General features: G+C 49.0%; 2 protein-coding genes across 23 annotated transcripts in view; both read left to right on the top strand.

Moving 5' to 3' along the window:
• The window catches only part of MEIS2 (Meis homeobox 2), a 171,910-nt gene extending 171,178 nt beyond the window's left edge, over positions 1-732 (top strand). For all 7 annotated transcript variants that reach the window (XR_014693993.1, XR_014693994.1, XM_084522349.1 and 4 more), the window contains one exon: positions 1-732. This exon is cut by the window's left edge and continues 549 nt beyond it. The gene's annotated coding sequence lies outside the window, so the exon portion shown is untranslated.
• A 2,243-nt stretch (positions 733-2,975) lies between these two features.
• Positions 2,976-15,299, top strand: part of LOC311437362 (uncharacterized protein) — a 61,259-nt gene continuing 48,935 nt past the window's right edge. For 9 of the 16 annotated variants that reach the window (XM_084520523.1, XM_084520528.1, XM_084520517.1 and 6 more), the window contains exons 1-2: positions 8,905-11,477; positions 12,578-12,754. In XM_084520523.1, coding sequence (XP_084376649.1) covers positions 12,671-12,754 — 84 coding nt within the window. In that variant the 5' untranslated portion in view covers positions 8,905-11,477; positions 12,578-12,670. Of the gene's footprint in view, positions 3,093-8,904; positions 11,478-11,658; positions 11,757-11,928; positions 12,146-12,577; positions 14,140-14,188; positions 14,743-15,299 lie in introns of those variants that run through there. The other 7 variants (XM_084520524.1, XM_084520515.1, XM_084520519.1 and 4 more) reach the window with 4 other exon arrangements.

The raw sequence follows: 15,299 nt of genomic DNA, 5'->3' as shown, positions 1-15,299 counted from the left end.
ACTCCAAGAGTTATAACTACTGTAGTATAAACATAGGAACTAAGTTAACTTGTACATTTCTGTTGATCACTCCGTTATGTTGCCTCAAATAGTTTTAGAAGAAAAAAAAATCCTTGTTTTCCACACTATGTGTGTTGTTCCCAAAAGAATGACTGTTTTGGTTCAGCAGTGAAGTCACTATCCATGAAAGACCTTGAAAGACCTGTTTTGGCCAGTGAGAAAAGAACTACCCTGGAGATGAAGACGAAAAGTCTTGCTGGGTCTCTCATCACTCAGAAGACTGTTCCAAGAAGGCCTTGCCATTCCCTCATTTTGTTCCTTCATAAAATGTGTCCTTTAGTTTCAAACAGATCTTTATAGTTTGTGCTTCATTAAGTCTCTCCCCATTCTCTCCCCATTCCTACAGTCTTTTTTTTTTTTTTTTTTTTTTTGGACTCTTCTTCAAAGAGCTTGCAGGTGAAGATTTAAAAGACAAAACAGACAGAGCAGGAGCTTCTTCCAGTAGTTCTGAGCCTTGGCTTTGGACAAAACATAACTAAAAGTTGGGCAGCTTTCCTCAATGAAAGAAGTTACTAACGGTCTTTGCACCAAACCTAGAACTTTATCATGAACTCAAAGCTTGGGAAAAAAAAGCAAGAGAATACTGTAACAAACTTCGTACAGAGTTCGGTCTATTAATTGTTTCATGTTAGATATTCTATGTGTTTACCTCAATTGAAAAAAAAAAAAGAATGTTTTTGCTAGTATCAGATCTGCTGTGGAATTGGTATTGTATGTCCATGAATTCTTCCTTTCTCAGCACGTGTTCCTCACTAGAAGAAAATGCTGTTACCTTTAAGCTTTGTCAAAATTTACATTAAAATACTTGTATGAGGACTGTGACGTTATGTTTTAAAAAAAAAAAAAAAAAAAAAAAAAAAAAAAAAGGTGTTAAGTCACAAAATGCGGTAATAAATATTTCATTTTTGATTTTTTGTTAGGCTTTTGTGTTTTTAATCATGCTTAATCGAGACTGAAGTTACTGGGAGAGATGTCTCAAATATATTTCTTCATGAGTATTGAAAAGAAAGGTTGAAAAAATCAGAAACAAGCCTGTCATCAGCATTAATAGAATAATTGGGTGAAAGAACATCTGAGATTATATATTTCTGTTGATTATCGATATTATTTTCATACCAGACTAAACAAAACTCAAACTATTCTCTTACCAGCTTGTATTTCAGAGAGCTGTGTCTAATGTCTGTACTATCTGCTAATAACATAGAAGCTCTGTGTGAGTTGTGAAGGCCCATGTGCGAGACCAGTAAGCCATGTGTGTTAAGTGTACGTGTACGTGTCTATGTATGTGTAAGTGCATGTGCATGCACAGCCACTGCCGTCCTTAACTCCAGCTACTTAGCTCGGCACTGAAGAAAGGCTGTAACCCAGGCGTAGGTTCGGAAGTTTCAGGAAGAGCAAAGCAGCTTGGACTTTAACGAGAGTTTTACCTGTGTGAGGATTGCACAATGTAGCTTTTGAGATGGTTTTATTGCTTTTCTTTTCTTCATTTGTTTAAAAAAAAAAAAAAAAGGGGGGGGGGGGGGGAATAGAGACCCTCAGCTAATGAGGGAAAATGTTAATTTGACATTTTAAATATAAATAGCTGGTGCAGAATCCTGGGCGAGGGTTGGTTTTACTTAAATGAAAGCCCGTGGCATTTGGAAGAAAGTGAAGGAGAGTTTGAGTTGGAGGGAGGAGGGGGGATTGTCACTGCTAGAAAGACAATCTGCTTTCCCAGAGCTTGGTGGCACTGCTCAGTCAGCGGGAGCAGGATGGGGCCCAAGGAGCAAGGAAAGGCTTTGCCTTTATTTCAGGCGGAGAGGAGTGGGAAAGGGGTTGGAATTAACTTTCTAGGAAGCCAGTGTTACTTCTTTAACCATTTGTAGATTTGTGACCCTCTTCTGCTGTCCTCCTCCTCGTTCCAAATGGCTGGCATGTTATTAAAAACTTGGGCTGACAACTTTTGCCGCCAGAATGCCGCGAGAGGTTCAGCCTCGGTGTTAATGTTTAATTTCTGAGCTGAGTAAATGGACCCACGCTGCTGGCAACAGAAGGGAGGATGCCAGTGGAATGGGTGTGAGGATTTATTTAGCAGTCGGGTCCTGCTTTGTGGGCGTCATTTTAGGGCACCCGTATGAAATGTAAAGAATGGTAATTCTACACTAGGCTTGGATAGTCTCTGTCCCGGTTAAAATCACGTCGACCCCCTAAGTCCCGAAAGAAGAGCATGCCCTGGGTCCCAGTTTTCACATTCTGGTCACTGTGGATGCGGGAAATAAGAAGGCAAGGTTTGTTGTGTCAGCACGTTAAGAGGGAGGCTATGTTTTTAATCAGGACTTTATTTTCTTGCAGATCTTTTCTTCACAGTTTTAGGAGAAATACCAGAAAACGTCCTCGCCCAGGTAGAAGGACAGGGAACGATTTATCCGTAGTAGATTGTTGGGTTAATGTTGAACTAAACATTGATGTTGCTGTGTTGTCCTTTATTTTCTTTCTCGTTTTCTTCCCCTTTTGGGCTGTGCTTACCGTGAGACGTGCTGCTGCGATCCAAGGTACAATAACGCGCAGAGATTTCTCCATCTGAGATTTACTGTTTAGCACGGAAGGTTCCGATTTTGGTATTTTTAAAAACTGCTCAGCTGTCAAAATCAACCAAAACGGGAATAATGTTTTGACAGCGGTATAGTGTTAAAGAAAATACTCTAGTCTGAATAAAAATTGCTTATGCTATGGGAAACGAAGGGTAACAGAAGAAACACCTTTTGTTTACACACACACATGTTTATAATCCCAAACTCCATTTTCCCTGAGCGGGTCTGGGCCGGGGGGTTGCAGTCACCGCAAACGAGGGGTTTTTCTTCCAGATTTCGCTGCGGTTAACGCGAAGAGAGGAGGGAAGCGCACCTCCGCCCGCGCAGCCGCCCCCAGCCCTGCCCGCCGCGGCGAGCGGCCGCTGCGGGGCCGAAGAGGCGATGCCGGGGGAGCCAAGCGCTGTCCCCCCCCCCACTTTCCCTCCCGGCGGCAGAGCGAGCGAGCAAACTGCCCCCGACCAGGTTTGCGAGGGCCGGGGCCGGGGAGGGGGCCGGGCACGGGATGCGGCGGGGGCACCCAGCAGCCGGGACGCGCCGGCCCCCGCTCTCCGTGCGGCGCTGCCCCTCGGCCTCGCAGCCCCCGGGGCACGGAGGGGTTTGGGGGCCCGGAGCGGGGCCGGCCCGCACCCGCTGCTCCTGCCGGGGGAGGGCGGGCGGAATCCCCCCCGCCGCCGCGGCCGCTTCACCGGAGAGGGAGCGGGGGGCTCCGACAGGCAGGGGGAGGCCGCCTGGAGAGCGGGGACGGCTGCCGAGGCTTGGGCCGGCACTTTGTGCTCCTGTCCTTGTCCCTATTGCTGGGGGAAGCGGGGGGCGAACCCCAACGGCGCCGAACGAGGGCTATCGGCTGCCAGGCTGGCGAAGCCCAGCGCCTTTGAGCCGAAGAGAACCGTGCGAGATTCGAGACTGGCGGGGGAAAGGTTTGAAGGAGAATTTTAATATTAATAGTTTTGGTGGCGAGAAAGAGAGACAGAAGGGAGGTCGCTGCTCTGGGCAGAGTCCCCGCGACAGTGATGATGGATGACCCCGCACAGCTAAACAACTCCTCCCCTTCATCCCCACACGATGTCAGAGCTACTTTACTTGCAGCTTTAGGAATAAAATAAATAAACACCCTCGGCCCCTTCCTCGCATCGATTTATGGAACATTATGAATCAATTACTGCTCTCAATATTTTAGAATTTGCTTATATAAAAGGGGGTCTGCGGCCGAAAAAATGCATTAACCTTTACCTTAGCAGGAAACACAGAACCTTCCCGTACAGCCCTGTGACTAAAAAATCGCTACAAATAATTCGGGTTTAACCATTTTCCAAGAGCCGCATTTCTGGGGAGGCGACGGGCGCTGCAGCTGCGCATCTCTACGAACGACTTTCGAACTGGAGCGTAGGGAGCAAGCCGTGCAGCCACACGGTGCGTGCGGCTCCGTTATTTAACCCTCCTAGAAAATGAAAAAAAAAAAAAAAAAAAAAAAAAAAGGGAGGGGGGTGGGAAGCAAGCCCCACGGCACACACACAGCCCCCGCTCGATGTGGTGTCGCGGGGGCGAGAGGGGCCGGAGTTCGGCGCCTGCGGGGCAGGGGCGCAGAGCGAGCCATGCTCGGTGGCTCCGTGCTATGGGAAGGGGGCGTCGGCAAGGACAGAAAGTGTGTGAAGTTGTGTTTCTCTCGCTTTTTCTGTATTCTCCCATTTGCAGCCGTGTTTGAGGATCTCAAGGTGTTTCTATGGCTACCTTGTGTATGTGGGAGGGTCATATGTGGAGGTGCCCAAGAGAAAAGGCAGCTCTTGGGTGATCATTTATCAATGTCACCCACATAATGATTCTCTCTGCAGCCTTCTATTGATGAGGATAATTACATTAGCTCAGAGTGACTGATCAATGAAAAACCACCAAACAAAAACTTCTTTACTCTCCTATAATACCAAAAACCGATACAGAAATAAGATAGAAAGCGAGGGTGGGATTTTCCTTTCCTTTCCTTTCCTTTCCTTTCCTTTCCTTTCCTTTCCTTTCCTTTCCTTTCCTTTCCTTTCCTTTCCTTTCCTTTCCTTTCCTTTCCTTTCCTTTCCTTTCCTTTCCTTTCCTTTCCTTTCCTTTCCTTTCCTTTCCTTTCCTTTCCTTTCCTTTCCTTTCCTTTCCTTTCCTTTCCTTTCCTTTCCTTTCCTTTCCTTTCCTTTCCTTTCCTTTCCTTTCCTTTCCTTTCCTTTCCTTTCCCTTTAGCAAATATTATTATTTTTTTTTTTTTTTAACGGACGAGGGAAAGTAAGGAAAATTCACCCGATCCTTTTGAAAAGAGGCTACCGTTTTCTGAAAAACGTTTCCCTAAACCGCTTGGCATCATTCTTCGCCTGGTAAAGGCGAAGTTTAGAATATGAACTGCGGCTTCTCCCTGGCTCCCCAAGCCTCTGCTTTTCCGCTAGTTTAGTTCCTGGGAAGGGGTGCCGGGGGGAGCACGATATTCTGGGGCTGCGAAGAGGGAGAGGAGAAGGCAAATAACTTTTCTTTCACTGTCGCAACTGTCTATTTGTCAGGTTTTCTTTGTTTTTATCACTTCATAAAGTAGGTCTATTAAAGACGGAATGTTGCCTCCCTAAGATGCTTCTATATCGGTGAAAGTTTGCAATTAAATTACGGTTGCGTTCTTTCCAGAGTTAAAAATCAATGTTTTCTCAATTAAAGGGGATTTTAATGCTTTTACTTGGCAGTTGTTAAGGACGCCGTAAATTTTATTATAATGCCTCCGAGCTGCGAAGCCCGGCGAGCGGACAGGTTGATATTCACTTTGGTTTTGGGGGAAAGAAGAGCTTGTCGCTGGTTTTGTTTCTTTCTCGAAAGGGCCTTCTTCACAAAACTCGACTCATTCCGACCAGCCGCAAGGCAGAGCGATGCCGAGGGGGCGGGGGCAGACGGGCTGTGCGCCCCCCAGCACTGCTTGCTGCTGACCGGCCCCCAGGCTCCGGGGGCTCGGTCCGCCCCCGATGCTCGGCCGCTGCCCGCGGGCTGCAAGAAGCCGCCTGCGCGGGCACTGCACGGCTCTGCCTGCGAGCACGCGGCGCGCTAATGAAGGCATGTGTCTGTGCTGGCGAAGACCTTTACGTGTCTGGGAGAACCTACTTACAGAGGGGACTACAAGTTAACAGTTGGAAGTAAATGGGAGCCGGAATCAGGCTGGCAGAGTTTTTTTTTTTTTTTTCCTTGGCCAGAACATTTTGTCTTTACAGGTTCCTGCCAGGTAAAACACACTAGGGGGCTGATTCTGAACCCACTTACAGGGGGTTAACTCCTCGAGCCGCAGGAGAGTTCGTTCCCGGGCCGTGGGACCAGAAATAGGCCCCTATCGTCAGGTTTTGTCTGAAGCGCGCTTAAAATTCCTTAAATTAGCTCCATGAAGAAACAGTGCAAACTCCTTTGATTAAAGTGACTGTCAGATTCTTCGAGATTAGGAGAGAGAAAGCGCAGAGTAGGATGTATTTATTATTTATGCCACAGTCCTCAGCGCCCAGTTGGAAGGGGGGGATTACAGAGGGTGTTTGAAGGGGGGGGGGGGAGGGAGAAAGGGAGGGCGAGCCAGGGAGATGCAACAACGCTGGCTGGCGGGCGGACCGAGCCCCTTCGCTCCTTCCCCTCCCGGAGCCCCCGAGCAGCTGGGGGCTCCCCAGTCCGGTGCTGCCGCCGGCGGCCCCCGGGCAACGCCAGCTCCGGGCTTTTCCGTCCCGTCCCGTCCCGTCCCGTCCCGTCCCGTCCCGTCCCGTCCCGTCCCGTCCCGTCCCATCCTTCTCGGAGCCCGCTCCCACGGGGCCACGGAGCGCGCACGGCAGACGCTGCGGGATGCGGGGCCCCAGCTTTGTGCGGAGCTGGGTCCCCAGCGCGGCCCCGCGTCCAGGTGGCTGAGCCTCGGATGGCCGGGTGCTTGCCCTTAGCGTGGGGCAGGGGCGAGCGGCAAAAAAAAACTGAATGGGAGCCGCGCGGCAGTGTCGGGGGAAACTAACGATGTGCTTCAGCTCTTGCCATTACAGGGAAGAAGAGGGGGGGAACCCCCTTCTGATTAATAACTAGCAGGGTAATGTTGAGGGCTTTTTCTGCCCGATTGCCTTTTTGAATTAGAGCCGATTTCTTCACACTTCAATAGGACCTGTCTCTTTTAAAATGACTGACAGATTTGTTTCTCCTTTTTTCTCTCCCTGAGACTTAATGATGTAAATTTTCTAATTAGTTAAATCGCGTTGCTTAAAGGCCTTAATATTTACCGGGCAAGGACCGATAGCCGCGCTCGGATCCCTGGAAAGAACCGGAGCGGCTTTTCGGGAGGGAGGGAGCAGCCAGGAGGGAGGGGAGGGCTGGGGGAACAACGCAAAACGAGAGCTAAAGTTCAGCCCGGAGCTTCTTCCCTCCTCCCCCACGCCCCCGAACCCGCTTTTATTTTTCAATCAGCTAAGATTTAATTAGGAGCCCCCAGGCCGGACGATCTGATATTTTCTCATTAGTTTCCCATCAGTAATCTCGAGTGTTAGATTGGCTTAAAGGTTGTCAACATTTGACCAATTTTATTTAAGGCAAAGAAATCACGCATTATAGCTCCGGGACCTGAGATCTGAAAATAAATCCTGCCCGGATCAGCGGAACTAACAGGCGAAAAAAATGTTGACAATTTCTCGCCGTATTTAATAAGTTGCATAATGCACGGTACACACAGAAGGGCGGCCGTGGAGGGGGGTGTGGGTGCTCTCCGCGCAGCCACGGCCGGGCCCCCGCCATGCGCGCACCTTGCGCGGCGCCCGCCCGGGGCTCCGGGCACAGGGAGCGCGGCGGAGGGAGAGGGTGCGAGGGAGGGGGTTAAGGAGTGGGGGGCGCCGCGGAGCGCGGCTGCGGGTGCGGCCCTGCGCCCCCGCGGGAGCGCGGGCGCGGCGGGCACGCGGCGCGGGCTCCCAGGCGCAACGTCGGAGCGCCCCCTGCCGGCTGCGCCGCGCAGCCTCCGGTCGCGCCGGCCGCTCGGTTACGCGCCGAGTGTGTGTGTGGGGGGAAAGCGAGGCCATGCGTATCGCCGGGAGCGCGCATCGCCAGCCTGGCGAGGGAGCGCGCTCCCGGCCCCTTGCCCTTCGCTCCGCAGCCGGCTTCGTGGGGCTGGGGGAGACTGTTTGCCAAGTGTCTTTTATTTTATTTTATTTTATTTTATTTTATTTTATTTTATTTTATTTTATTTTATTTTATTTTATTTTATTTTATTTTATTTTATTTTTTATCTCATTCCATTTTAAAGAGCACCGACGGGGAAAAGAGTGGGCGCTGATAACAGGGGTCAAGGCGCTTTCGCAGCCCCTGCCATTTGCCCCCCTCCTCGCCCCTCCGCGGAGTCCCCCGGGCAGGGTCCCGGCAGGGCGCCGGGCATCCCCAGCCGCATCCCCAACCCCAGCCGTGCCCGGGGTCCCCGCCATGGCTGCCCGGCACCCGCCCGGCCCCGCTGCGCGCCAGGCATGCATAGGGCCAGCAACCGGGGTGAGGGGAGCGAAAAAGGCAATAAAGCAGGGCAAAACGAGTGTCACATGGTGCCGGTAATTTATAGGTAAGCAAGCCTACGGTTCTGTGTTTATGGAAAACACGGCAGAAGGGTGAAACCAACCGATCTGCCGCGAGGTTGCATCCCAGACGTGTCCCCGCAGCGACAAGCGCCTGCCCCGTACCTTCCTCGCCCCTGGAGCGAGCACCCGCAGCCCCCCAGCGCGGCACCGGCCGCCCCCCCCGCTGCCGGCCGGGGAGCTCCGGGGACAGGAGGGGGGATGCGGCTGCAGGGGAGACCCCGGCCCGGCGCCCTCCGGACCCCCGTTGGTCCCCGGCGAGGAGGACGCGGTCCGGCGGGGCTGGTGGGGAGAGTAACAAAAGCACAACTCCGCTCGGAATCCACAAAAATATATATTAAAAAAAAAAAAATCATAAGTCGGCCGCGTTTAAAGAGGCACCCGAGCCTCTTTGCGCGCTGAGGTGCTCCAGTTAAATATTTATAGTTGGCGTCATTATTTTGCCCATCGGAAAAATAAAAACAAAAGCAGAACACCGCCGCGCAAACCTGAGCCGAGTTGCGTTGGGTCAGGGCTGTGCCTAGACAGAGCCCGGCCAAAACAAAGCTTTGCGGATCTGGCTTGCTGGATCGAGACAGTAGTTGCTCAATTTTATTTTCTTTTAAAAATGTCCGTGTGAGGAATGGGGGAGGGTGGAGGGGAATATTTATCAGAATAGCAGAAGACACCTTTCTTGAAACAAAGGCGAGGGGAATCATCTCGATTGCAAATCCATCAGGCAGAGACCAAATAACAATATTTATAGGAAGGCATTCAGAAATACGGTGTGCTTAAATAACAACAACAAATGCTTACTATAGTTGCTACAGCGCAGCTTAATAAAAAATTAGCCTTACTGACAGTCTTGTCAACATCTTAAGTAAATTATCATAGCGATGGTCTTTGGAGAAGAGAACCCACACTCCTTACTAAAACACCTCCTATCATTAATCTTAAACCACTTGAAGATTATGATGGAAAGAATGGGATCAGTAACCATTATCATCTCAAATTGCTGTTAAAAACTCCGCTGTTTATTTTTGCAACCAAAGCAAATGTAGCTGGGAAATGCAGAAAAGGAAGAAAGGAAAACACAAGAAAGGCAGAACAATTGAGGCGAATCCTGTTGCAACCTCGATGATAAACACATGGAAAAAGCTGTTACTACTCTGTGGATTGCTGGAATTTGGGTAGACATTAGAAAAATAAACAAAGCAATGGCTCCGCACCAGCTCTGTTAGAGCACCGGTACATTCAAGGAAAGGTAACTTCTTAAAATTAATTGCATTTTCCTGAATATTCTCTATTTGCCTTTATCTACATCGATCGTTTGATAAAGATCGAAACTATTAAAAACGAACTTACACCTTTTATTGTTCATTTCCGAAAATAAATTCATTTTTAGCCTTTTTTTTTTTTTTTTCTGGTATTTTGGTATGCACTGTTTGACTTATTTTTCTTCCACAATCGTCAGAATAAAGCCTGTATCATCATTCTAATGGGGATCATCCGACATACTCGAAACATTTACTCAAAGTGAAGTCTGTTCAGAAGCGCTCTGTTATTTTTGTTGTAACCTCTAATCTTATCACATCACCCCTCTTTGAAATGAATTTTTATAGCTGAAAAATAATTTGTTGTTGTTGTTGTTAAACTAATTCCAGGATTTGGTGGCAGAGAAGGGAGAAGCTGCTGATTTAGGGACACTGGACCAGAAACGCTACCAACGGCTCTTGACACCTTCAATGAATCCGCAAATCGATGCGATCTGGGTACCCGCGGCTGAACTCAATCAGACGCAGCTTTTTGAAGTTGTTGCCTCCAAACGCAAAAGTTTACACGAAGCCTTTATCGGCGCGATGCACCCCGGCCAGCCCCTCCTCCCCCCCCCCCTCTTCCCCCGAGAGGGAGAAGGGGCGGCTTTAGGACAGGAGGATGCCACCTAGAATCTCCTAACCCCTTATTTTCGCCTAGCGGAGCCGCATCTCTCCGCGTCACCGGCCACCACCCGTTTCAGCTGCGGGTTGCTGGTGGCGGGGGCGAGCGGGCGGCGCTTCCCCCGGCCCCGGGGGCGCGCTCCCATCGGGGGCGGCACTGTGCGGGTGCTGCGCGGGGCGCGCAGGTAGGCGCCGCCGGGGCCGCCCTGCCCGCTCCCCCGTCGTGGCCCCGCAGTGACCCCAGCCCGGGGCTGAGGGGAGGTGAGAGGTGAGAGGTGACGCCGCGAGCTAGCGCAGACCTGGCCCTTTTAAAGCCACAGCTAATCAGTCCTCCGCTAAATTAAAACCTGGGAAGCCGAGGGGAAGCAATTTCGTTGTGAAGAATTACGGGGCGCGCACCGGCACGGAGGGGGCACGGCAAGGATGGCTGCGCACAGCTCGGGGGCCGGGGGGCTGCAAAACACCCGGCACGCCGTGGGGATCCGGTGGATCTCCGCGGGTGTGGGATCACAAGCGCACACCCCAATAAAACCCCGGTTTTCCGCTGGAAAACTTCAGCCCCAGAAAGCGTGCGGCGGGCTGGGGAACTCAGGACGCCCTGCGCCGGGCGGTTTAATTGCCTCCCTCGCCAAGGGCTTGGCGTTTCATTAGGGCACGTGAAGAAATTAAAGTGGAAGAAAAAGTGATAAATTTTCCTGTCAGTTCATTTGTCTTCAGTTGCGAGTTGTTCTTTAAGCTCCGTAAGAAATAAGGAGCCAGCCGCCCCAGAGGTGCGAGGACGAGCGTGCCCGTGTGTGCGCGCCCCCGAGGGAAAAACGCGTGGGACCTGGGCGCGGGGTGGCCCACAAACTGTGCAAAACGGTGACGGTTCAATTTTTCCTCCTCAATTAGGAAATATCCCTCGATTTGTTTGGCACCCATTACTTTTTAATAACTCCGTAGAATCAGGAGAGGAAGAATAAACGTCTGCTGCGAGTAACCCGCTGTAGCGCAGTTGTTTTGCTGGGTTAATGTGCAGCTGCATGCGCAACACGAGAATGGCCGTGAACGAGATGCACAGGAAAAGATAGAAAATAAAGACTGCTGGAGGAATAATGATATTTGCCAATGTGTTTACGTCAATGGGTCGTAGCAAGAAACACCGAGCTTTGCTAACGCAGCTCCGGTACATCCAGGCTCCAAGGAAACTTTGCTTTTTCCTGCATTCTAGGCAGCAAAACACGGGACTGAGGAGGCTGCGAGCCGCTTTCCCGGCTGCTGCTGTAATTAATTTAGGTGTGGCGATCACAGATTCGAGGGAGAAGGACGGGGCTGAATTCGCCCGCCCGCCTCCCCTTTCCCTGGCGCAGCCCCCAGAGCAGGTAAGCCGCTGCTCCAACTCTTTGTAACCGAACAAAAGGGGGAGCGGGCGCCTGACGTCAGGGAGCAGCATCCCCACGGGGGCCCCTCCGGCCCCAAACCTACCCCCCAGGGCTGGGGCGGAGGGTTGGGGTTGGGGTTAGGGTTAGGCTGGGTTAGGGGGCGGTGCTCGCAGAGGCTGTCCCGCAGCATGGCGGAATCACGGGCGGGGGGCGGTGCTGGGGGGGGCGGTCGTCAATGTCCAGCACCAAACTTGTGCAGACCCCAAAACAGCCACCGAAGTAAGTTCAGCGGGCGGCAGAGGCGCTGGGCTCCCTTATACGGTCAGCGGTGCCGTCACGGTGCTGTGCGACCCTGCAGCCGGGCGGGGGCGGGGTGGGGGGAGGAGGAGGAGGAGGAAGGGCACGGGGGCAGTCAGCGGGGGGCCCTTTCCCGGCGGGGCGCAGCGGGATCGCCACCCCCCACGCCCCGGGCAAGCTGTCAGCGCCGCCGGCCCCTCCTCGCCCCCGCTCCCCTCCTCACCAGCGTCAGCACGGAGCTTTTGGGGCGCTTTCAGCTAAAACAAACAAACCCGCCAAGATTCACCGGCGAGAGACGCGCCGCCGGCCCGCAGCTTTAGGACGAGGCTTTTCCGGGGAGGCCGATGGGGCCGCAGCCCTTCAGCGGCCCGGTACAGCCCGGTTCGCCCCCCCCGTGGGCGCCCACGCGGGACAGGGGCCCGGCGGGATGGGGGAGTCCCCCCCAGGGCGGCTGCAGCGGAGCGATGCCGGCCCCTCGTCCGTGGGGCTGGGGGAGGGAGACGTTGTTGTCAGTGCCGATTGTTAACCCAAATAATGATAATAAAAAAAATCGTTACAGCTGGGCACTAGCTGAATATGGCAATTACTATTATTGCCAATCACGATTAGAAATAATTATCCTGAAAGCACGAAGGGCTCAGCTGCCAAGGTGTTTTGAATAATCGCTCTGAAATGAGCAGCGAGCTGTTGGGTTCACGCATAGGGAAGACTGCAGACTTTCAGGTGTAGGAGTCTCTAATGGAGACCCTACCCTCATTGGGCTCTGGTTTACTTGCCAGGCTTCACTTTGTCATCTCTTGCAGGTCCACCGCAGTTTTGATCCCATAGCACCCTGCATGGGGCTCTCCTGCAGCACCCATCCTGCTCTCCTCCACCGAGACCCATGACTGCATCAGATGTCTGAGCACCTTCCCAAGGCACTGTGCTTGGGTCCCTCCATCTTAAACAGAAACGCAGCAAGCAGGTTACCTCCTAATGTGGTAAGCGGAGTGAAGCCCTGCTTGCTCTGGGTGCGTTCTTCAACTCTGCACAGGCCTTTCCTTTTGGGTATTTGAAGTGATGTGCAACTAGGAGGAGGTCACAGGTGACTGACAAGTTCAACCTACTTAGCTCAATTATCCAAGTTTCATTTCCAAATTGTGTTCAATCTGATCTTCCTGCCTCCCTCCAAATGATCTAAGAGGGGGAAAAAAATCAAATGAAGTCAGACAATTTAAGCCAAATCCTGTATACCATTATTTATATGTAAAATCATTTTTGTGATATATACTCCTATTAATGGTTATGGGATGCTGGATCCTTCCAAGTGGATTTATAAACCTAGCCATCAAATTATTTCAAAGGCAAGCCTATTAGGGACAAAAATAATGATAAACTTTCAGAAGCTTTGTAAAAAATAACTTTCTGAATGTTGTCTCTTTAAATTTTACTTAAGTTTTGTTTTTAATTTAAGCCTGGAGGCACAGTAGAGAGAGATGCAGAGTCTAATAAGGAGTTTGGAAAATAATGTGCTGTAATCCGGTGCCGAGCTATTTCTCCATAAAATATAGATAAGGAATCAATTCATAAGCACAAATATCTACTACGACTGAGTTTTAACATAACGTTTCACATGAGCATTCTTACATGCATTATTAAGGAGATAACAAAAGTGCTTCAAATCAAGCCCCATACAGTCACATCTGGAAATGCTCTTTTCTGTCTAATTTTCATTTTTTTTTCCTCTGAAAAAAATGTTAGAAGAAAAACTAGTCTGTCCCCTTGTATATTAACTGTTACCATCAGCTTTTAATCAGCAACATGTATAGTTAGATTTACAGAATCCATTCCATGTTGCCTCTTTTAGCAAACAGTAAAATGAAGATAATATCTTTATTCATTTATAGAACCTGATGTTAAAACTAAAACTACACACAAATAGCATATACATTGCTTTATGCATATAGACAGGCATGCAGATACATAGACACAACACGTATATATGTGGAAACAAGTCATGACCATGAGTTGGAAAACATAATAAAAAGTATCTGTGCATTTCACCAGATCCTAAGTCAGACATCATCAGATAAGAAGTGGTCTAGGGAAAATTAGTTTAAGATCAGACACAGCTAATTTCTGAAGGTACTGGAGCTTCAGCAAGCTTGGCCATACAATATGTAATTGCTGTCGGTTTTAAAGGAAGTTCCTTAGGCTTTTGAGTCAAATAAAGCATTGCCTTTAAGTCATGAAGGGTTAATAAATTTGTCACAAGTTGCAAGCAGTTGAAACAGTTGTTGGGTTTTGTTGTTTGTTTTGTTTGCTTGTTAATGTAGAATGTAATGGAATTATGTTCTGAGGACAAAGATAAAAGACATCTCTACGATCTGCTTTGTGTTTATTTATTTATTTTTTAATTTTTTGTTTATCCTTAGAATGGAAAGGCAAACAAAGTATTTTCCAGAAGGAAATACTAAGGACTTTTTAGGAAAAAAAGAAGCCAAACCACCATCAGTGTTGTTTTTTAAATACTCTGGAGTTTTCTGAATTACTCTGATGTACTCACATCTGTATCACAACTATTTTCTTTTTGCTATTGTAAGTGGATATTCAAGCTAAATTGATGCTTTATGTATATCCTGTCTCAATTTGTAATACTCTATTCTCTGTAAGGAGATAATTTGAAAAAAAAAATACAAAAAAAAGAAGTGATACCACTGACAACAATTTACTTAAATTCACAAACCTTGAAATTGATGCATCTCCTATCAATCATAGTCAGAAGCCACAGTAAAACACATCCAACATTTGTATATCAAAAGTAGGACTGAAAAAACACCCTGTTTTGTTCAATTTAAATGTCCTTCAACATGTTGTCATTTTATACTCTGGTATTACTGGGTGATTCTTACTATGGGTTAGCTTTCTTCTGTCAAATGTTTGCATGATGGTAACCTTGCGAAATTAAAGTGCATGCCATTATACTGCACAGATGTTTGTTCTCACTCAGTTACTGACAATGAAATACTTAAATAATAAGGAGATATTGACTTCTCTATTCTGTTGATATGAAGATCTGTTGATCTGTGAGGTTAATATTGATGAGGCAGAGTGAGGTAAATGTTTCATCAGGAAAGCAAATAAGTCCCAATTCCAGCATAAAAAAGCCAAACTTTGTACATACCTAGAAATTAATCCTTTTTGCATTTATTGGGTAGATGAACCCAATAAGTTCAACCTGTCAGCTAATGCTGAAGTAAATCCTTGATACTACATTCAGGAAACGTATTCCAAAATATGTCTATCATAAGTATTTAAAACTAAGCTCAAATGATGCCAGGCACTTAGGGTCTTTAGTCATGCTGCACGCTCTGTTATGAATGGCACGTTTCCTCTAAGTATTACTGGATGGCTCCACATACACCATCAATATTTTTCATGTTAAGGGGATTTGTGTTTGAGCTGGCAAAATGATTTTTTTTTTTTTTTAAATGGGATGAGCTCTCTGTCAAAATATTATTTTTATTTGTTGTCTCATCAAAACAT

The sequence above is a fragment of the Aythya ferina genome (assembly GCF_964211825.1).
Source record: "Aythya ferina genome assembly, chromosome: 5".
In the NCBI taxonomy this organism is placed as follows: Eukaryota; Metazoa; Chordata; class Aves; order Anseriformes; family Anatidae; genus Aythya; species Aythya ferina.
This window is presented reverse-complemented; position numbering and strand designations above follow the sequence as displayed.